The sequence below is a fragment of the Miscanthus floridulus genome, chromosome 1 (assembly GCF_019320115.1).
Source record: "Miscanthus floridulus cultivar M001 chromosome 1, ASM1932011v1, whole genome shotgun sequence".
NCBI classification, from domain to species: domain Eukaryota; kingdom Viridiplantae; phylum Streptophyta; class Magnoliopsida; order Poales; family Poaceae; genus Miscanthus; species Miscanthus floridulus.
Window position 1 is genome coordinate 154,134,415 of NC_089580.1, and position 20,492 is coordinate 154,154,906.

Sequence of the window (20,492 nt, forward strand, 5' to 3'; positions counted from 1 at the left end):
TTGGTGCACCTCTTGCTAAACTACCTATTGGACGATGAAGGAAACTAAGAATGAAGGGATGGATGGAAGGTGGACACAAGAAGAAAGATTTCAAAGATGTTGAATTTACCAACGATGGTGAAGGTGAGAAGGGATATGACAATGATGCAGCTCCAACAAATGAAAAGAGAAAGAAAATGATCAGAGGACCTATGACTTGCAAAAAATGCGGAGAAAAATGTCATAGGCAAAGCTAGTGCCAAGTGCCCACTCAATGAGACCGCAAAAAAGAGGTATGAACTGATTTTCTTTATCTAGAAACTTGAATGTAAATATCAATATTAATTTATTTGATTACTTGTAGGAAGCATAGGCAACCTAAGAAGAATGTTACAAAAGTTGCGCCAGCAGAACCTAGCAGCCCACGAAAGACGACTAGAGAAGAAATCCTACGGGATAGTCTAAGAAGGGTCACAAGAAGATAAGGAATATTAACACATTTATCGTACACTAATTCTTTTCATACATCTAATTGTGGTATCGTATTTATGTGCAGCAAGCTTGCGATATTATCAGGAGATGGCACATCTTCACAAACCGACAACACTTGTCCTGTGAGGATACCTAAAGCGGCAGCACCAAAAAAGATGACTCCGAAGAGAAAGCTACACATTGGATGAATTATTTTAGCTGTAATGAGATGTAAACTCATGTTTTATTTGATATGACTTGAATCTTGTTTGAAACAATATTATGATGTGAGATGAATTCATGTGTACTTAATATTGTGTTATAAGCTCAGAATTTCACTCTAATTTTCTGAGAATTTTTACTGTATTTTTTGTGAATTTTAATAATGTGTGACATACCCCGGCGGCGACAGCAAGCGTGCCAGCCAGCCTGCCCAGCTGGCGGCGGCGGCGGCGGCAGCAGCCAGCCAGCCTGCCCAGGCCAGGCGGCGGCGGCAACAGCCAGGCAGCCCACGCACCTGCCTGCCCACTCTTACGTGAATATGACTGAAAGGCAATATGGCCATCCCATAGCAAAATACATGTATTTGAAATGAGAAAAGTGATTAAAAGGACCAAATGTCATATAAAACAAAGTGTCAACGTTTCAAATATCATTTTAGCGAAGTCGACGATTGAAGTCCTATAATATCGAAGCATATTGTTTCGCGTCCTGTAATAGCAATTTTCTCCACCTGATGGGTTTAGGATTCTTGTGGTTCAAATAATGCCTCTTGGCTACTACAGCTGCAAAAAGCACTATATTTGCTGGTCTAGTTGTAGAACCATGGCCAGCGTACTTATTGAGTTATTGTAAGGGACTAAACTAAGACATCAATCTAAATGGTTTTGTACTAAAGTTAGAGGCACTGTCAATATCCAAAATCTAAATTTGGTTGTATATCTAGTAGTCTTAAAACAGTGCACCTTAGAACCCACGCTAAATTTGGTTTGCACCAAATTTTGACATACACTCAATTTTAGCAAGCACAATACTTGGAAAAGAAAATTAGATTTTTTTCACACTTCATATTGCATTTGACAAACTTCTCAATTGACATCAATCACAAATAAATTAGGGGTGATAGGTTTTTGGGACATTGGATTTTAGATTGTAAAGCTTTGGCGCGAGGGACACTGGACCAATAGACGATGTGAGATCAAGTGCCCATGGAATGTAGGGGATAGAGATTATCTTTTACTTACAATACAATGAGATATTCACGAGCTGTTTGGGCAATGGTAACAAATTTGAATAGGCCGGTATCAGTTCTTAGTGTGATATCTGATTACTGCTAGACTTAAATATCCAACTAACAATTAGCTCACCTGTTAGCTAGGTCCATACAACTATTAATTAGGTGATCCAAACTGAGTCATAGCCTATACAACTAACCACCTACCCATTACACAGTAATTAGCCAGCTAGGAGTTGGTGCCCGTAGCGGTGAACGCGCTCTGACGGTCTTTGCCACTACAAATAAACCGCACCGCATTTCGAAGGCCACGCGACCGCCATCGAGCCAAGCGTCCCTCCCCGCGCCGCCGCGACCGATCGAGCCAAGCGTCCCTCCCCGCGCCGCCGCCGAAACCCTAGCTCCTTCCTCCTACGCCATGGCCACCGTCTCGCTCACCCCGCAGGCGGTCTTCTCCACCGAGTCCGGTGGCGCCCTGGCCTCTGCCACCATCCTCCGCTTCCCGCCAAACTTTGTCCGCCAGCTCAGCACCAAGGCACGCCGCAACTGCAGCAACATCGGCGTCGCGCAGATCGTCGCCGCCGCGTGGTCAGACTGCCCCGCCGCTCGCCCGCACTCAGGCGGCGGCGGCGGCCGCGCCCGCGGCGTGGCCTCCTCCCACGCCGCGGCCGCATCGGCCGCCGCCGCCGCCGCCTCCGCGGCGGCGGAGGTCAGCGCAGTCCCCAACGCTAAGGTTGCGCAGCCGTCCACCGTCGTATTGGCCGAGCATAACCTGCTCGGCTCCGACGCCAGCCTCTCCGTCCACGCGGGTACCGTACCCAGCTAGCTCGCCTCTTTGCTTTAAGATCTAGGATACATGCCTTTTCCTTTTGATGATTCCTTTGTGGCTTTGCTGCCTTTTTATCTGAAACAGGGGAGAGGCTGGGAAGAAGGATCGCCACGGATGCGATCACCACGCCAGTAGTGAACACGTCGGCCTACTGGTTCAACAACTCGCAAGAGCTAATCGACTTTAAGGTTCGACAGATTCCCTTCCCCAAATGAATATTCGTGCTTGCTCTTGTCGAATTTGACAGATCTGACGCGGAAATTTTAAATTTTTATCTGTTCTTTAGGAGGGGAGGCATGCTAGTTTCGAGTACGGGAGGTATGGGAACCCGACCACGGAGGCATTAGAGAAGAAGATGAGGTGATGTTTGGTAGTGGAAATGTCGACACCTTGTTGGTTGCATTTGGTTGGAGCCTAAACAGTTGTGTGTTCTGATGGTCCAGCGCCCTGGAGAGAGCAGAGTCCACGGTGTTTGTGGCGTCGGGGATGTATGCAGCTGTGGCTATGCTTAGTGCACTCGTCCCAGCTGGTGGGCACATTGTCACCACCACGGATTGCTATCGTAAGACAAGGATTTACATGGAAACTGAGCTCCCTAAGAGGGGAATTTCGGTAATACCATGCTATCCTTTAAGCTCTACTTGTTTTTAGGATGGGGCATCAGCTATAACAATTAATTGTCTTACTGCCGCTGCTCTACAGTAGTGCGTTTTCAATGAACTTGTTCTTATCTAGTTAAAATTACTCAGTTGTGTTGTCCTTATCGAGTTAATAATCTCTACAAAGTCCAGTTACTTCAGCATGAGCCAATAGGAGTAGCTTAACTACTGGCTATTGGGAGTACAGTATGGCTTCAAACTTTAATTCTTTGTACTGCAATGTCAATTGTATTGGCTATCTGCAAAAGGATTTAACTCAAGTAAAAAATTCTTATGGTAATAGATTTTAGGATCCCTCGCAATAAGATTTATTATATAATCACAATATCTACCAGTTGAAATGCAGCGAGAACACTTTGTGAGTTTGTATACCAATGTTTATCATGCTTCACTTATTATGTGATACTGTTTATGCCCAGATGACTGTCATTAGGCCTGCTGACATGGATGCTCTACAAAATGCGATGGATAACAATAATGTGAGTGTGATATCATTTCCATTGCCCCTGATTGTGGCAACAAAAAACATACATTATCAAATGTAGCCTAATCTTGTGGTCATGTCAGGTATCCCTTTTTTTCACGGAGACTCCTACAAATCCATTTCTCAGATGCATTGATGTTGAGCATGTATCAAATATGTGCCATAGCAAGGGAGCGTTGCTTTGTATCGACAGTACTTTTGCCTCCCCTATCAATCAGAAGGCACTTACTTTAGGTGCTGACCTAGTTATTCATTCTGCAACGAAGTACATTGCTGGACACAATGATGTGAGTTGATATACTGAAACCCATCTCCTCTCAATAAAGGTATGTGTTTGCACTGACTAGAGTATTCAATACTTCAATTTCCCAGGTTATTGGAGGATGTGTCAGTGGCAGAGATGAGTTAGTTTCCAAAGTTCGTACTTATCACCATGTAGTTGGTGGTGTTCTAAACCCGGTAAGTTTAGATTGTTAAAATTTTGTTTCCATTTATTTCATCTTCCTTGCACAGGTTGTATGTATTTACAGATTCCCATAGTTACAGGCTTCTATTTTTTGATAGGTAGAAAATCATGTAATTTTCTTTAGTCGCATATATTTAGGTTAGAAAAATAATTTGCCCTTTCTGAGTATCACAAGCTGCATTCAGTTCTCTGTTAACTTCCATAAAGTGTGTTGAACTAGAATTATGGAAAGGAAGAAATAGAATATGTTCTGTGCACTGCAATGTATATCCAATAATTAATTCGGAGGTTTATGTGACAGACTGTGCTACCACTTTACGAAATATTATTTCCAAGTTATGCTTGTCTGAAAGTGAAATGGCTCATGTTGTACTCTGTTTCACAAGTTGAATAGTAGGACACCCCCATATCTGTAGTTTTGTGAGCTTTGTTACCCTTGTTTCAAATCCACTGTTCTCACACCTTCAATATCTGTCTTATCCTCTTACTATATGGTGCAATGAATAATCGGTTCTCTGGCTCATAACTGTTTTGTGCTGTGATATTAGAATGCTGCGTACCTTATCCTTCGAGGCATGAAGACACTGCATCTCCGTGTGCAATGTCAGAATAACACTGCTCTTCGGATGGCCCAGTTTTTAGAGGAACATCCAAAGGTGTGAACTGTGTTTTCTTTTATTGATGTATGTATACAAACTAGTGGTATTCCATGTTTCCATTGTTTTAACTAATGATATTATCTCTTGTTCCCAGATTGCTCATGTCTACTATCCTGGCTTGCCTAGTCACCCTGAACATCACATTGCCAAGAGTCAAATGACTGGCTTTGGTGGTGTTGTTAGTTTTGAGGTAAATTTAATTCTTGACTCCATTATACGGTGTATTAAATTGTTGTGAACATGACATAGTTCAATTATATTCATTTTTTTTCTTGTGTAGGTTGCTGGAGACTTTGATGGGACAAGGAGATTCATTGATTCTGTTAAGATACCTTATCATGCGCCTTCATTCGGAGGCTGTGAAAGCATAATTGATCAGCCTGCCATCATGTCCTACTGGTAAGAACTTAGGCCCTGTTTGGTTTCTATAAGTCAGTGACTTATTAAGTCAGGTGACTGAAAACCAGTGACTTATAAGACATGCCTGTTTGGTTGTAGATGACTTATAAGCTCACTAAAGGTGTGGGCTCACGCGAAAAAGGGTGACTTATAAGTTTTAAGCAGGGGTGAACCAACTTAAAACTTATAAGCAGGGGTGACTTATAAGTTGGTGGTGTTTGGCAAAATAAGTCACTTTTTTCACTTTTTAACTTATAAGTAGGTGACTTATTTGGAACCAAACAGGGCCTTAATAATGTTTTTGGTATTGAGACATTCAAAACAAAATGACGTACTTGTGCTAATTTTTGAGCTTTGCGGCTTGTGAACAGGGATTCAAAGGAGCAGAGGGACATCTATGGGATCAAGGACAACCTGATCAGGTTCAGCATTGGAGTGGAGGATTTCGAGGATCTTAAGAATGATCTTGTTCAGGCCCTCGAGAAGATCTAAGCACTCCAATCCGTTTGCATTAATGAAGTTATGAGGTGATGGTTGTCTTGGATCCTGTAGAGATCCGTGGTGATATATGAGCTGATGACTGCGAATGAGTTGTCTTTTTGCTTATTTTATTCTTCAAATTCAATAAGTTGTGTGGTTGCTGCATCCAGCGTGATCTAGTGTTGCACTTAATTGTACTTGCCAAATACATTGGTCTTGTCCGATGTACTTGTTGTTTTGCTTTAGAATTGTGCCCGGTTGTGGGATGAACTCACGCCCCTAGTGTTTTCTTTGGCATTTGCCGTTTAGTGTGAGAGCACGAAGTCCTTAATCACAATAATAAAAGAGGGAAAATTGTCACGAGGAATCTATCTATCTATAAAGATATCTAATCCCGGTGAATTAGCTACAGTACTACCGGTTTCCCTCACCTAGATCACTATTCATCCATAGTTCTTTGCTCCTGGCTGTTCGATCTAGTCTGCACAGCCCGGATGGCCGCCACGCCCGCTTCCAGAAACCACCATGCCAAGCAACGCCAGCCTCCGCCTGCTCCCCACGGACCCGTCAAAGCACGTCCGTCGGCGTCTCACCGCATCCATCCGCCTCGCAGCCTACGCCTGCTCTTCCTCTCCCCCGTCTGCGAGCTCCACCGCCAGCGCCCTCCGCCGGTCTCACCGCATCCATGCGCACCGTCGCGGCACTTCGCCCCGCCTTCGGCCAGCTGCGACGACACCCTTGTGGAGCGCCCCCCAACCTGCACCCTCCCCAGGACGCGCGGCGCGGCCCGCAGGGCGCCGCTGGGGCGCGCCATGGCCCCGCAGCAGCGACGGCAGCGCGTACGGCCGCGTCCGCTGCCCGCTGGCGCAGGAAGGCACCAAGCGCCCTCCGCGGTCGCCCAGTGAGATGGGGGCAGCAGGTATGCTCTCCTTTTTTTTTCTTTTTTTTATCGTCTCAATCTTTCCATATGATATATTGATATGCACATGAAAATTCATTTGCAGGGCCCCTCCCTCTCGCTAATAGTGCCCACCTCCTCCTGCATCATGTGACAGGCACGCCATGTGAGCCAAACTTCTTCATTGCTAAGCGCTCATGATAAATAATGATAGACGATTCAAGGTATTTGGCAATTTCCTCAACAGTGTGGTAGTGCTGAATTCTGTAGTTCTCTCAATGTTCAGGTCATCATCGTGTAGGTGTAGTTCAGTTTTGGATTTTCTATTAGAGACCAGTAAATATTTGTTATCAAACACATGCTCAGTATGTTATTGAATGATTGCCTATTGTTTGTCAAATTTGCAGAATATTTAGGAGGTGTACAAGCTTAACATAATGATGCCATGTGCTAATTTCATGTCATGTTGTGCAGACCTAAATTTAGGTTTTCCTTATGATAGCATCAATTGCATCGGTAACGTTTCATTGCATTTCACCCTTCTACTTCTCCAACATGCAGTTTATGTTTCCCTATTTTAAAAGACTAATGTGCTCTTTTTTATCCATGCTGGCATGGTTATGCCAACCTTCAGCTTGCCAATGTCCAGCAGCTCGATCGGCCATTTCTGTGCTTCTTCTGTTTCAGGCCAGCGTGCTGTCTACTGTGCTATGGCACATGACATTGGTCTATGCATAGATGTTGTAGAATATTTTTAGATCAATGTGTAATGTCATGACTAACTTTGCATAGTGATTACGTCTCTCCTGAAGAAGTCTCAGAAATAGGTTACAATCCATTCTGCTGTGCTACGTGTTTACATTTCATATAAAAGCTTTTGCTTAGGTTTAATTCAGATTACGATAGGCTGGGCAGTACATACTCAGAGCTTGGCTTACCATTTGATATATTTTGTAAAGTACGTAGTGACCTGAAATGCATTAAAAAATTAGGTGCCTGTTGGGGAAGCCGCATAAAAGATTGGGTCAGGGTCAATTTCATCTCATCGAGCTAAGTGTTTGTGTTTGCAAGTGAGGCTTTTTCTTATGTTCCTTTCAGGTTCTTGCAGGCTGTGTATCATGGACAATAGGGCCCATTGCCCTTTTAGTAGGTTACTGAGAGGTACAGACGGCGCTCTTCATGTGGACCTTCTGCAACTACTTTGTATCTTTGTTCTGTGCATATTCTGATTGGTTTTGGCATTCATTATTTTTTTCGCAGTCTAAATCCATTCCTATATATTAACGCTATAGCTCTTGGTGGTACGTAACCATGGTAGTATATGCCTTTACAACATTGTCTACAATTGGTTATCTGATCTTAATAATTGCTTTGTTGTTTTGTTTCTTCCATGGATTGTGGGCACTGATCCATGAATTTCAGCTGATATGCAATTTATGTACTCAGGTTGGTCAGCTCTTCTTGCTATCCTCAGCTTTCTTTACCATCAATCACCTCTAATTTGTTATTCTCTAATTCAGATTACTGTTTCATGTTTAGTCCATAGTGCGTACTATCCTCATGTAACAATTACACGGGCCCTCTGCTATGTTGACATTACCCTTTCTGCCATAACACAGGCTACTAAACGTCTCCCTGCTCATTATAAGGTAACAATTTACTACGAGTACAGTAGTAACCCTATATGTGTAAACCTTACTTTTGCTGCAATATGTACACCCAAATACCATGGGCCTGTTCGGCTGGTATTAAAGCCGGTTGATAAGTCGGCTGAAGCTGTTTTGTTGCGAAAGCTGATAGGTTCAAGCGAACAGGCCCATGTTCAGTCTGCCTACACAGCTCTCTTTTTTTTAACTAAACTACATGCTTTTCAGTCTGCCTACACAGTTCCAGGTCCTCGTGTTGTCTTCGTCTTTGACCTACACATCTTTTACGATCGTAATCGGTCTGATGGAACACATTCCCATAACTAACCTCGCTCGCCAGGTGCATGGCTTTGCCAAACATTGAAAGTTCTTTCGCCCATGGCAAAATGAGTATCTATGTCCAACTGAAACAGCCCTGTACTATGCTAACATTATTCTATGAAGGGCTCAAATGACAATCCATATGTAACTAACGTTACTGATCTTTTTGTTCCATGTGTAATAATATGATGTGCTATAATTCGTCCTTGCTAACCCGTGGGGTACCTCCTAGTTATCATAGTATATGTCGAAGTGAATATTTTTCTTGAACTCACGGAGTCCGGCTAAACTGCTAGTAATTGTTAACTCTACTATAGTGATCACTTGGCCCGCAAGTGGTCCGAAGCTCTGCTCGTTGAACCAGTGGCAACGATAAACTTGGCCCAAGTATATGGGAAACAAAGAGAGCACGAGTTGAGGTAATCTGACCAACAATTTGTGACAGTCTGTTACAGTAGTGTATTTGACAGCATACTACGCATCGATGGAAGGAGTGCGTCATGCGTACGTGCTCTCAGAAGAGATTGGCTTAACCCAACGTAAGTGAAGTGGTACATATGCTACATATTCAGATTGTTTGATTGGCTGGGCTTGTTCGTTGTTGGATCGTGAAGAAGTACTGCTGGCTAATTTGATGTGAGAGAAAAGGGCTTGTTTGATGTTGGATCGTGAAGAAGTACTGCTGGCTGGTTTGGTGTGCTGTTCCGGCTGGAAATTTAATAAGCCCAGCCGATCAGGCTGATTGTCGTCGCAAAAAAGAAAGGTCAAATACGTATTCGGTACGAGTACCGTACGTATTACAGTAGGAAGAGCAAAAGGGCCCAGACTGTTCGTGCGAGGCCTCCTTTTGCCGTTCCCATCCTCGATCGAACACCGCGGCGCTCCGCCCTCGATCTACCCGCCATGGCCGCGCGCATCCGCGGGTGCCTCCTGCTGCCTCTCCTGCTCGTCCTCGCGACCGCGGCCAACCCCGCCGGCGCGCTCCGCTTCGACCTGCTCTCGGGCCACACCAAGTGCATCTCCGACGACATCAAGGTCGGCGCCATGGCCGTCGGCAAGTACCACGTCATGGCCCCCGACGACGGCGCCTCCTCCTGGTCGTCGTCGTCACCGTCCCAGCAGCAGCAGCTCCCGGACTCCCACCGCATCTCGCTGCGGGTCACCTCGCCCTACGGCAACAGTCTGCACTACGCGGAGAACGTGCACTCGGGCAACTTCGCCTTCACGGCCTCCGAGGCCGGCGACTACCTCGCCTGCTTCTGGGCGCCCGATCACCGCCCGCCCGCCACCGTCGCGTTCGAGTTCGACTGGCGCAGCGGCGTCTCCGCCAGGGACTGGAGCGCCGTCGCCAAGAAGGGTCAGGTCGAAGTGAGTGCTCCTCCTCCACCTCGTCCTCCTCCTTTCATCTAATTCTAATCTGTTCTTTCTTCGCTTCACTGACCAACACATTGACACTTGACACGTAGGCTGTATGTTAGAATTGCTGACTACGATTCAGATCTCGGATAGGTCCAAGAAAATCCACAGCACTTCACTTAGTTTATTAGAGATCGCATGTGAAGTTAAGATGCATGGCCAGTGCATGTTTGATTGCTGTATAACATATGTACTACCTTGTTTTTTAAACTACATATAGATACTACATTTGTTTGAGGTACAGCATCTAATAAGCTATCTCTTCTAGGTTCTGGCTCTTCTTCTTTTTTTCTCTCTCAAACACGCAGGAGACCACCTTGTTCGCTTGTTGGTTTTAATCAGCCTAAATAAGCCAACCAACAGTGTTTTCCTCTCACATAAAACCAGCACCAGCCAGCTTAAACCAGCTCAGAAACCAACCAGCGAACAGGCCGCATCTCCTCTGGCTCTGGCTATGGGCTGATTTTTTTTCTTTGAAATGTGCCTGGGCAAATATTAACAAAAGGTAATTTACAACCAATTACAAACACTGAGAAACAGAGAAAACAGCAACGAACAGCTACCTGCACAGGCCAACACAACTACCTGATGAACATAGAAGAAATGAAAGACTTAAAACTGAAAAGGCCGAAAGCCTAAACACACAAACTATGCCAACAGGAAACACTAGCGCCTACTAGTGGATCAGCAACAGGAACCAGGAGGAATCACACCACCCTGTTTACTGCTCTTGCCCAAAGGTTCGGCTCCTCCTTGATGTGATCGCAAAGATTGACCATACTGAACACGCCCTGCCTGAAAACTCTTGAGTACTCCGTATTCCATAGTGACCAAGCCATCAGAATGACTGCCAAAACCAAGACCTTTCCTAGGCCTGGTTTAGATTGCAAATTTTTGCAATCTGGACACTGTAGCACGTTTTATTTGTATTTGACAAACTTTGTTTGATCATGGACTAACTAGGCTCAAAAGAGTCGTCTCGTGATTTACAATCAAACTGTGCAATTAGTTATTTTTTTTACCTACATTTAATGCTCCATGCATACGTCAAAAAATTGATGTGATAGAGAGTGAGTGAAAAAACTTGAAATTTTAAGGCAATCTAAACAAGGCCCTGTTATCTTTCGGCACCTGCTGCTTACAGCTTTTCAGCCGCCGCACCGGGAGCTCCTGATCACTGATCACCAGATGTCAGGATGTCAGGTCAGATGCTCCTGATCACTGATCACCAGATGACGGAAGAATTAGATTATTTGTTTATTTTTTTATAAATAATTTGTGCAAAGGGGAGAGATGCATACCTTTTTCATTAAGAAGGAGAATATGAAAGAGTCTCATACAACACGAGCAGTCTATAGACGCTACAGCCAAGATACACCATAAAACTCGATTAAACTAAAAAACAAGCACAAGGAGGAGCAAGCTATTGATATCAATGGATTATGATACATTAAAAGATAAATGGACTAGAAAAAAATTTGTAACGAACAGCAGTATGTGCAATTGGCAAATCCTGGATATCTGTAATTGTAATGGATTTGTATTGTCCTTTGAGGAATAAAGAAAGGAGTTCTGTTAATATATGGCCCTGGTTGTGTAGATGATGGAATTGGAGCTCAGGAAGCTGGAGGATAACATCAGATCTATCCATGAAGAAATGTTTTACCTTCGTGAAAGGCATGTACTCAACCTCAAAAAGACCCAGAATACAGTTTTATGTTTTGCAAAATTTATCACATCTCATTAATCATACACTGCCTATTATTCTTTCAGGGAAGTAGAAATGCAGGAACTGAACAGGAGAACAAACTCAAGGATGGCTTGGCTTGGTTTCGTCTCGCTCGCCATCTGCCTATCAGTGGCGGGCTTGCAGTTATGGCACCTGAAAAACTTCTTTGAAAGAAAGAAGCTACTATAATTCTTTTCATTACTACAGAACATTTTGAGGCACAATTTTTTTGTTACCTTTTCTTCTTTGATGTTTAGTGGATGTAGATTTTCTTCTGAGGAACAAAGATATAGCAGATCGAGTTGATAAATACTGATTTTTAGTTTCCTAGGACAAAATTAAATATATGCAAAGTGCAAAGGCGGCATCAAATTCTAGTTCTTTGGTCTTGAAGTGTGTTGTTCAAATTCTTTCGCCAAATAATTATGCTCTCTTGGAATTTCTGTGTGACGTTCTGGCCCACAGGAGTATTTTGCATCTATCCGGTTGCCGCATCAAAACCCAGGCCCTAAAATCCTGATGAAATCTAAGAATTTTTGGATGCTAATGTCCACGCACTTGGTAGTTACTCCCTCCGCCCAGAAAAGAATGTAATTATGGGAATCTGTGCCGATAAAAGTAGTTTAAGTTTGACTAAGTTTATAGCAAATAATATTAATATTTATATCTTCAAATAAATTTATTATAAAAATATATTCTATTTTGATCGAAGTTTAAACGGATTGACTTCTTGGGAACTAGACGGAGGGAGTATTTATGCTCAGACTTTCGACATGAGCCCTTGTTTAGTTCAAAAAAAATTTCCCAAAAAATGCTACAGTATCTATTATATCGAATCTTGCGATACGTGCATAGAGCATTAAATATAGATGAAAAAAACTAATTGCACAGTTTGGTTAAAAATTGCGAGACGAATGTTTTGAGCCTAATTAGTCTAAGTTTGAACACTAATTACCAAATAAAAACGAAAGTGCTACACTAACCCAAATTCTAAAATCCAGCCAACTAAACCGGCGCTGAGTTAATCGTGTGATGTAGACGCGTTCAAGACCAGATCTGTTATTATATATCTTAAAAGTGAAGGTGAGGTACTGAACTTTTTGCTTGACCTCCTTTACATGCAAACTCTGCCGTCACACCCACTTTCCACCAAAACTTGCTTGTGGGGTACCGTGCGGTGTTTTGGATGTTATAATTTGATTATTATAAAGGAAATACAGACGCATGAATAAACAGTGCTTGTTTTTTTTTTGCTTTTTGCACTGTAGAGTTCTTGTTTGTGTTTTTGGTGTGGTTGTACGGTGTCCCTTGGCTACTTTTCTTTTCTTTTTTATGTAGCGGGCAGCTTTTTTACCGGTTCATTAAAAAAATAAAGAGTAGTCATAGTAGCAATATAAGCACCCCATTGATGGAAACAACATCCGTGTCTTGCGCATGTATTCATCTCAATCCATATGCGTTGAAGTAGATTGGAGTGGAATTAAACTAAATTTCATTTCATTCCACTCCAACACATGTGGATTGAGTTGGATACACATGCATCCAAACAATGCCTAAATTGTATGGCCTGCTCGCTTGTCTGAACTCTGGAGGAATCTGGATGGTTTGGAGGAATGCTGGATGAATTTGTGAGAGAAAAACATTGTTCCGGATGAAAAAATAAGCGGATCAAGCTGGGTAAATCCAATGATCCTTCCGACGTGGTTATTACCCCTTTTGACAGGAGCTCTATATGAATTAATTCAGGAAAGTGCGTCCCATATCTTTGAATTTGACCAAATCGGTTGGTTTTGGTATATGTCACTACACATTACGTCATATTCTTCGGCACTACTTCAACAGTACCTTTCAGCGAAGGAACAATATTTCTCTTATAAGAAATTAGCATCAGCCAAATTTCAGCGAAACGAGCATGGCCTTACACCCCAAATTCCTTCTAGTTGTGTTATACGCATAGGCTAGCTGAGAGTTCATGAGAAGATTCTTGCGGTTACATCACCATGATTGAAGATGTTATTCCATGTTTGAAGGCCACTTGACAATAATGGCTTATCGCTAATTCGGAGGCTCGGAGCTAATGTCAAAGATGCCTGACGTTGAAAGGTTGCATTGTCTCATATTTCTCATCTTATGACAGCAACCGGATGTACCCAATCCATCAGAGGGTTTGTTTGGATGCAGGATGCCCATGTATCAATCTCAATAAATTCCACCTTAATCCACTTTAACATATGTTTATTGAGGTAAATACACGTGCATCTAAACAACTGGCGCTAACAGATTTAATTTTATTTTTTATTATGTCTTGTAGTGTCAAATGAAACTATTGGCGTTTTTTTTTGCTTCAAACACGCATAAAAAAACTGTTCACGTCTCAAGCTTGCAATTTTGCAGAACCATTTGACCGCAAATTTGTTCTCCATATATATGCAATTACTACAGTGTTCTATATGGGCAAAACAAAAACCGTTGTGAAGAAAATATATATGTATCGGAGTTTGGAAACCACTATCATGAACTCTTTCATTTTTTTTATTTTTTGAACGCAATTTAATTTTTATTTTAAAAAATCACGTTACTATCTATCTAGTCTGTTTTTTTTTTTTTTTGCGAATTACTATCTATCTATCTAGTCAATACGACTACGATCCTGCAGATTGCACGCTACGCTGGAGAGTCAACAGCAGGCGATACGCATTGCCATTTTTTTTATTCACGAACGAATAAAGCTCATCTGTCTCCACGTGCAAGCTCCTCCAGCGTGAAGTTGGTAAAAATGATACTGGCGCCGGTGCGGCAGAATCCCGAGGTGTGTGGGCAGGCCGCAGGCAAACATCCGCGGGAATCCCATCTCCGCTTGCAATTGCAACTGTAAAAGCGATTCCGGTGGTCACAGGTTTGTTCGGTTTCTTTTTTCAATTAGAACGGTATTTTTCTCTTATAATATTTTAATATAAATAGTATTTTTCAGTATAAACAGTAAAAATTCATACAAGCCGATTCATGTCAGTTGGAATCCAAACACAGTATTTATTTTGGTTTTAATAAATATATATAAAGTCATCTAGATTTATCCGACATGCATTGTTAGATTTGATGACAATGAACATCTAAGATTTTGTATAAGCTGACGACATGAGATTCATATCAACAATTCATAATATTTTACTTTTTTATTTTAAATAAAATATTTTTATTGATATTTGCTACGTAGTAAATAAAAGATTTAAATTTGTGGCGAGAGGAAATATATATGTCCAAAGGGTTTTAGATTCGCAAGGACCACCAATGTCGGCTCGATCGGTGGAGTACTGCTACCAGAAGTCACAACACAAGTTCCTCTCCCTCCGGACTCTACCGCACCCGCACGTAGCCTTTTCAGTTCAATCGCGTTCACGGTTAGTTGCCGCACTGGATTTTTTTTTAATTTTAACACTTTTTGAAAACTAATTTTAAATCTAGCATCATCATTTTTTTTAAACTAATATTTTTGGCCGCACCTATTGCCCTGATGAAAGGTCCTAATATGGCTAGAGGGGGGTGAATAGCCTATTAAAAAATCTACAAATCAACTAAAGCAATTTGATTAGTACGACAAATAGCGAAATACAAACTTGCTTTAGCTCTACAAGAGTTGCAAGCCACCTATCCAACAATTCTAGTTACAATAATAACTAGACCCACAACTTGCTATGATACTACTCACTAAAAGCTCTCAACCTTTCTACTCTAAAGAGACTCACTAAGCAAACTTAAATATAAAAGCAAGCTCTCAATTCTAATTACATTAAAGAGCTTACTACAACTAGTTTGCAAGAATGTAAGAGAGTGAGTAGGGTGATTATACCGACGTGTAGAGGGATAAACTAATCACAGGGTGAATATATATCAATCACCGGGAGAATACCAAATGGGCAAGAGACAACCGATTTTCTCCCGAGGTTCACGTGCTTGTCAACACGCTACGTCCCCGTTGTGTCGACCAACACTTGGTGGTTCGGCGGCTAAGAGGTGTTTCACAAACCTTATCCACACGATTGAACACCGCAAGAACCTACCCACAAGTGAGGTAACTCAATGACACGAACAATTTACTAGAGTTATATTTTGGCACTCCGCCGGGGAAGGTACAACTCTCCTCACAATCACCGGAGACGGCCACGAACAATCACCAACTCATGTCGATCCTTCACCGCTGCACCGAGCCATCTAGGTGGTGGCAACCACCAAGAGTAACAAACGAAATCCGCAGCGCAACACGAATACCAAGTGCCTCTAGATGCAATCACTCAAGCAATACACTTAGATTCTCTCCTAATTTCACAAAGATAATGGATCAATGATGAAGATGAGTGGAAGGGCTTTGGCTAAGCTCACAAGGTTGCTATGTCAATGAAAATATACAAGAGAGTGAGCTTGAGCCGGCCATGGGGCTTTAAATAGAAGCCTCCATCAAATAGAGCCGTTATACCCCTTCACTGGGCATAACGCGGGCTGACCGGACGCAGCACCGGACGCTCCGGTCATGAATACCGGATGCGTCTGGTCGGCATACCAGACGTGTCCGGTAACCCCCAGACTACCACATGTCCTGTTCAAACCATTATAGCCGTTGCTGCCCATTCGCCTACGACCGGACGCCCACACCGGACGCTAAATCATAGATGACCGAACGCTGAGCCACCGAGTCCAGTAAGCCGTCAGGGCCGACCGGATGCGTCTGATAGAAACTGACCGGACGCTGAGCCTCAGCGTCTGGTCGAGTACAGTAAGCATCCACCGACGACCAGATGCGTCCGGTCACACCGGACCAGACGCTGCCAGCGTCCGATCGACTGATCTGCCGAGCACTGTGTTAGCTAATTCACACCGGACGCGTCTAGTGTGGCGACCGGACGCGTCCGGTCGCTGAGTACGTCGCTAAATACCGGACGTGTCCGGTCACCATACCGGACACGTCCGGTAGCTCTGAAACCAGCGCGACTAACTCCTTTTCAACTCTATCTTCTTCACCTTTACTTAAATGTGACAACCACCAAGTGTATCACCATGTGCACATATGTTAGCATATTTTTACAAACATTTTCAAGGGTGTTAGCACTCCACTAGATCCTAAATGCATATGTAATGAATTAGAGCATCTAGTGGCACTTTGATAACCGTATTTCGATACGAGTTTCACTCCTCTTAATAGTACGGCTATCTATCCTAAATGTGATCACACTCGCTAAGTGTCTTGATCATCAAAACAAAATGGCTTCTACAATTTTACCTTTGCCTTGAGCCTTTTGTTTTTCTCTTTCTTCTTTTCCAAGTTTAAGCATTTAACCATCACCCTACCATCACCATTGTCATGATCTTCGACATTGCTTCATTACTTGGAGTAGTGCTACCTATCTCATAATCACTTTGATAAACTAGGTTATCACTTAGGGTTTTATCAATTAACCAAAACTAAACTAGAGCTTTCAATCTCCTCTTTTTGGTAATTGATGACAACCCTTTTATAAAGATATGAATTGAGATTTAATTAAATCCACGTTGCTTGCCCAAGCATATTTACCATGTGTAAAAAAATATGGACAAGTTTCATGAACTCCAAATGGTAGTAATTGCTCCCCCTATATATGTGCTAAGAGTTTAGATTGTAGCTTGCACATATGCTTAGATAGGAAATATATGAGTCAATTTCTACTAAATGATGCTTAAGGTATAAGAGATGGACCTTTGAAGCGTGATACCAACCAGAGTGCACCAATATACCATCCTTAGCAACATTAGTAACTAGACATATATAAAAACTAGAATACCCTATGAGATCAACATTACATGCAAGGGTCTAGTTTCCATAGAATGAATATAAGTCTAGTTACTTAGCCTATGCATGCTAGTTTTTTATTTCATCATTCAAACCTATAACTAGCATACACCACACAAGCATGTATATTTAAAATTAAGAACTTGTACCATGCAAGCAAATATATGAAATATTCATTCAAATGCATCATATAAGTTTGTGAGCTTGCTCCTCCTACTTGTGTGCTCAAAGTTTTAATTAATCCTTTTCTTTTATCATATCTCTCCTCTATCGCTCATATCTTTGTTTCTATTCCCCTTTGTCAACAATTAGCACAAAAGGTGAGCTCAAATTATAGATAGGTTGGAGTGAAACCATATGAAATGAGGATCATTTTCCTAATTTAGTTCAATCTAGATTACTTACAAAAGATATTTAACTCGGTTTGATCCAAGGATAAGCTTTTTCACACCTCCAAATAAGGGTTATCTTGTACCATGTTGAGTTAAACATTTATAGCTCATTTTCTAAATCAAACACTAGGTGTATAAGCCCACAAACATGTCATATGCTACCACTAGATCATTTCAAACATACAAGCAATAGTGGTACCATATAAGCATCAAATTCATTTGATTTTCATGAATGAGCCTAGGACATGATAGGAATGACTAGATGTACTAAACACGTCCTTAGCAATGGATGGATGACATGTCAATTAATTTTACCTTGCTTTGCTCGAGGGAGAGGCATGTCATATAGTGGGGGTACATCAACACATATTGGAGAAGTCAAGTATGTTCAATTTATTCCTTAGCTTGCAAAACCTCTTCTCATCAAGTGGCTTGGTAAATATGTTGGCAAGTTGATCTTCGGTGCCCACACTCTCTATGCAAATATTCCTTTTTTATTGGTGATCTATTATAAAGTGATGACGGATATCTATATGCTTTGTTCTTGAGTGTTGAACCGAGTTGTTGGTGAGCTTTACGACACTTTCAATATCACATAGCAATGGCACTTGCTTGAACTTGATTTTAAAATCACTCAAGGTAGCCTTCATCTAAAGTAATTGAGCACAACAACTACCGACTAAAATGTACTCCGCTTCGGCGGTTGAAAGTGCTACATTATTTTGCTTCTTTGATGACCAAAACACAAGTGATCTTCCCAATAGTTGATATATGCCCGATGTGCTCTTTTTCTCAACTTTGCATCCCGCATAATCAGAATCCGAATATCTAATCAACTCAAATCTTGCTTCTTTGGGATACCATAATCCAACATGTTGTGTATGCTTCAAGTAACTCAATATTTTCTTAGTTGCCTTCAAATGACTGTCTCTTGGTGAGGCTTGAAATCTAGCACACATGCATACACTAAACATCACATCCGATCTTGATGCGATCACATAGAGTAAGCTTCCAATCATAAACCGATACATCTCTTTGATCCACCATGTTGCCACTAGCATCACTATCTAAGCTTCCACTTGTTCCCATTGGTGTACTAATAGTTTTACTCTCATCAATTTCAAACTTTTTGAGCATATCCTTGATATACTTGCCTTGACTCACAAATGTGACATTCTTTATTTGCTTTATTTGAAGACCAAGGAAGTAACTAAGCTCTCCAATCATAGACATCTCAAACTCACTTGCCATCATCTTGCTAAACTTCTCACAAAATTCTTAATTTATTGATCCAAAGATGATATCATTAACATAGATTTATATTACAACCAAGTCATTTCCAAGCTTCTTGGTGAAGAGAGTGGTGTCAACCTTTCTCATCTTGAATCCCTTAGAGAGTAGGAAATCCCTCAATCTCTCATACCATGCTCTAGGTGCTTGCTTCAATCTATACAAAGCCTTTCTCAACTTATAAACATGGTTGGGTTTCTTTTCATCTTCAAAACCGGGAGGTTGCTCAATATACACAAGCTTATTAATGTACCCATTTAGAAATGCACTCTTCACATCCATTTGGTACAACTTGATGTTGTGGACACAAGCATAGGCTAACAAGATTCTAATTGCTTCCAATCTTGCAACCGGGGCATATGTTTCTCCAAAGTCAAGACCTTCAACTTAAGTGTAACCTTGAGCCACTAATCTTGCTTTGTTCCTTATTACTATCCCATCTTAATCTTGCTTGTTCCAAAAGACTCACTTGGTTCCAATCACATTATGATCCTTAGGCCACTCAACTAAATCCTATACTTGATTTCTTATAAAGTTGTTTAGCTCTTCATGCATAGCATTGATCCAATCAATATCCCTCAAAGCTTCATCTATCTTCTTAGGTTCTATGGATGACACAAATAAGAAATGCTCACAAAATAAAGCTAATCTTGACCTTGTTTGCATACAACTTAAAATATCATCAATGATAGTGTCCAATGGATGATCTCTTGCAACATTGGTTGGTTGAAGCACTTATACTTGATTGCTAGCATTTGATTGATCACTTGGTTGAGATGATGAACTATCTATTTGTTGATCTTGCACATTGCCATTACTAGTGCTTGCTTGGATTTGATCATGAAAACTACTAGCTTGCACATTTGAGTTAGAGAGCACTTGGTTTTTGTCATCTTCAACATCAATCACCTCTCTAGGCCTTATATCATCAATGTCCATGTTCTTCATTGCATTGACCAATTGAGTGACTCTTACATCATCTAGATTCTCATCTTCCTCTTGGGAACTATTTATTTCATCAAATTCCATATCATGAATCTCCTCAAGAGTACCACTAGCCAAATTCTAAACTCTATAAGCCTTGCTAGTAGTGGAGTAACCAAGCAAGAAGCCTTCATCATATTTCTTTTCAAACTTACTCAATCTAGTGTATTTCTTCAATATGTAGCATTTACAACTAAAAACCCGAAAGTATACTATGTTGGGCTTTCTTCCATTCAATAGCTCATAGGGTGTCTTCTCTATTATGGGGTGACAATAGAGTCGATTGCTATAGTAGCAAGCCATGTTGATTGCGTCGGCCCAAAATGAATGACTCACAT

General features: G+C 41.7%; 3 protein-coding genes across 4 annotated transcripts; all 3 read left to right on the top strand.

The window, feature by feature from the left end:
- The first annotated feature begins 1,977 nt into the window (after window positions 1–1,977).
- LOC136544423 (cystathionine gamma-synthase 1, chloroplastic-like) lies at window positions 1,978–5,884 on the top strand. Its single transcript, XM_066536594.1, has 11 exons — window positions 1,978–2,493; window positions 2,598–2,701; window positions 2,800–2,873; window positions 2,957–3,125; window positions 3,592–3,651; window positions 3,740–3,943; window positions 4,029–4,115; window positions 4,671–4,778; window positions 4,876–4,971; window positions 5,062–5,180; window positions 5,552–5,884. Exons 1-11 carry the CDS (start codon window positions 2,103–2,105, stop codon window positions 5,670–5,672), a joined length of 1,533 nt encoding a protein of 510 aa, XP_066392691.1. The 5' UTR covers window positions 1,978–2,102; the 3' UTR covers window positions 5,673–5,884.
- Window positions 5,885–6,174: 290 nt separating this feature from the next.
- On the top strand, window positions 6,175–9,005 carry LOC136544440 (uncharacterized). 2 transcript variants are annotated; one of them, XM_066536607.1, is made up of 7 exons: window positions 6,175–6,579; window positions 6,665–6,782; window positions 6,966–7,074; window positions 7,657–7,719; window positions 7,981–8,004; window positions 8,098–8,207; window positions 8,981–9,005. In XM_066536607.1, exons 3-7 carry the CDS (start codon window positions 6,996–6,998, stop codon window positions 8,981–8,983), a joined length of 279 nt encoding a protein of 92 aa, XP_066392704.1. In that variant the 5' UTR covers window positions 6,175–6,579; window positions 6,665–6,782; window positions 6,966–6,995; the 3' UTR covers window positions 8,984–9,005. The 2 variants fall into 2 exon arrangements, with proteins under 2 accessions (XP_066392704.1, XP_066392699.1); XM_066536602.1 differs by lacking the exon at window positions 8,981–9,005 and adding an exon at window positions 8,433–8,960.
- Window positions 8,997–12,041, top strand: LOC136544432 (transmembrane emp24 domain-containing protein p24delta9-like). The gene is made up of 3 exons (XM_066536599.1): window positions 8,997–9,893; window positions 11,542–11,618; window positions 11,715–12,041. Exons 1-3 carry the CDS (start codon window positions 9,429–9,431, stop codon window positions 11,857–11,859), a joined length of 687 nt encoding a protein of 228 aa, XP_066392696.1. The 5' UTR covers window positions 8,997–9,428; the 3' UTR covers window positions 11,860–12,041.
- Window positions 12,042–20,492: the final 8,451 nt, after the last annotated feature.

Coding starts and splice junctions, on each gene's coding strand:
- LOC136544432 (XM_066536599.1), top strand. CDS start 9,429: ATGGCCGCGCGCATCCGCGGGTGCCTCCTGCTGCCTCTCCTGCTCGTC. Junction 9,894..11,541: donor CCAAGAAGGGTCAGGTCGAA/GTGAGTGCTCCT, acceptor CTGGTTGTGTAG/ATGATGGAATTGGAGCTCAG. Junction 11,619..11,714: donor ATGTTTTACCTTCGTGAAAG/GCATGTACTCAA, acceptor TTATTCTTTCAG/GGAAGTAGAAATGCAGGAAC.
- LOC136544423 (XM_066536594.1), top strand. CDS start 2,103: ATGGCCACCGTCTCGCTCACCCCGCAGGCGGTCTTCTCCACCGAGTCC. Junction 2,494..2,597: donor CAGCCTCTCCGTCCACGCGG/GTACCGTACCCA, acceptor TATCTGAAACAG/GGGAGAGGCTGGGAAGAAGG. Junction 4,972..5,061: donor GTGGTGTTGTTAGTTTTGAG/GTAAATTTAATT, acceptor TTTCTTGTGTAG/GTTGCTGGAGACTTTGATGG.
- LOC136544440 (XM_066536602.1), top strand. CDS start 6,996: ATGATGCCATGTGCTAATTTCATGTCATGTTGTGCAGACCTAAATTTA. Junction 7,720..7,980: donor TTTTAGTAGGTTACTGAGAG/GTACAGACGGCG, acceptor CATGAATTTCAG/CTGATATGCAATTTATGTAC. Junction 8,005..8,097: donor TATGCAATTTATGTACTCAG/GTTGGTCAGCTC, acceptor TTTCATGTTTAG/TCCATAGTGCGTACTATCCT.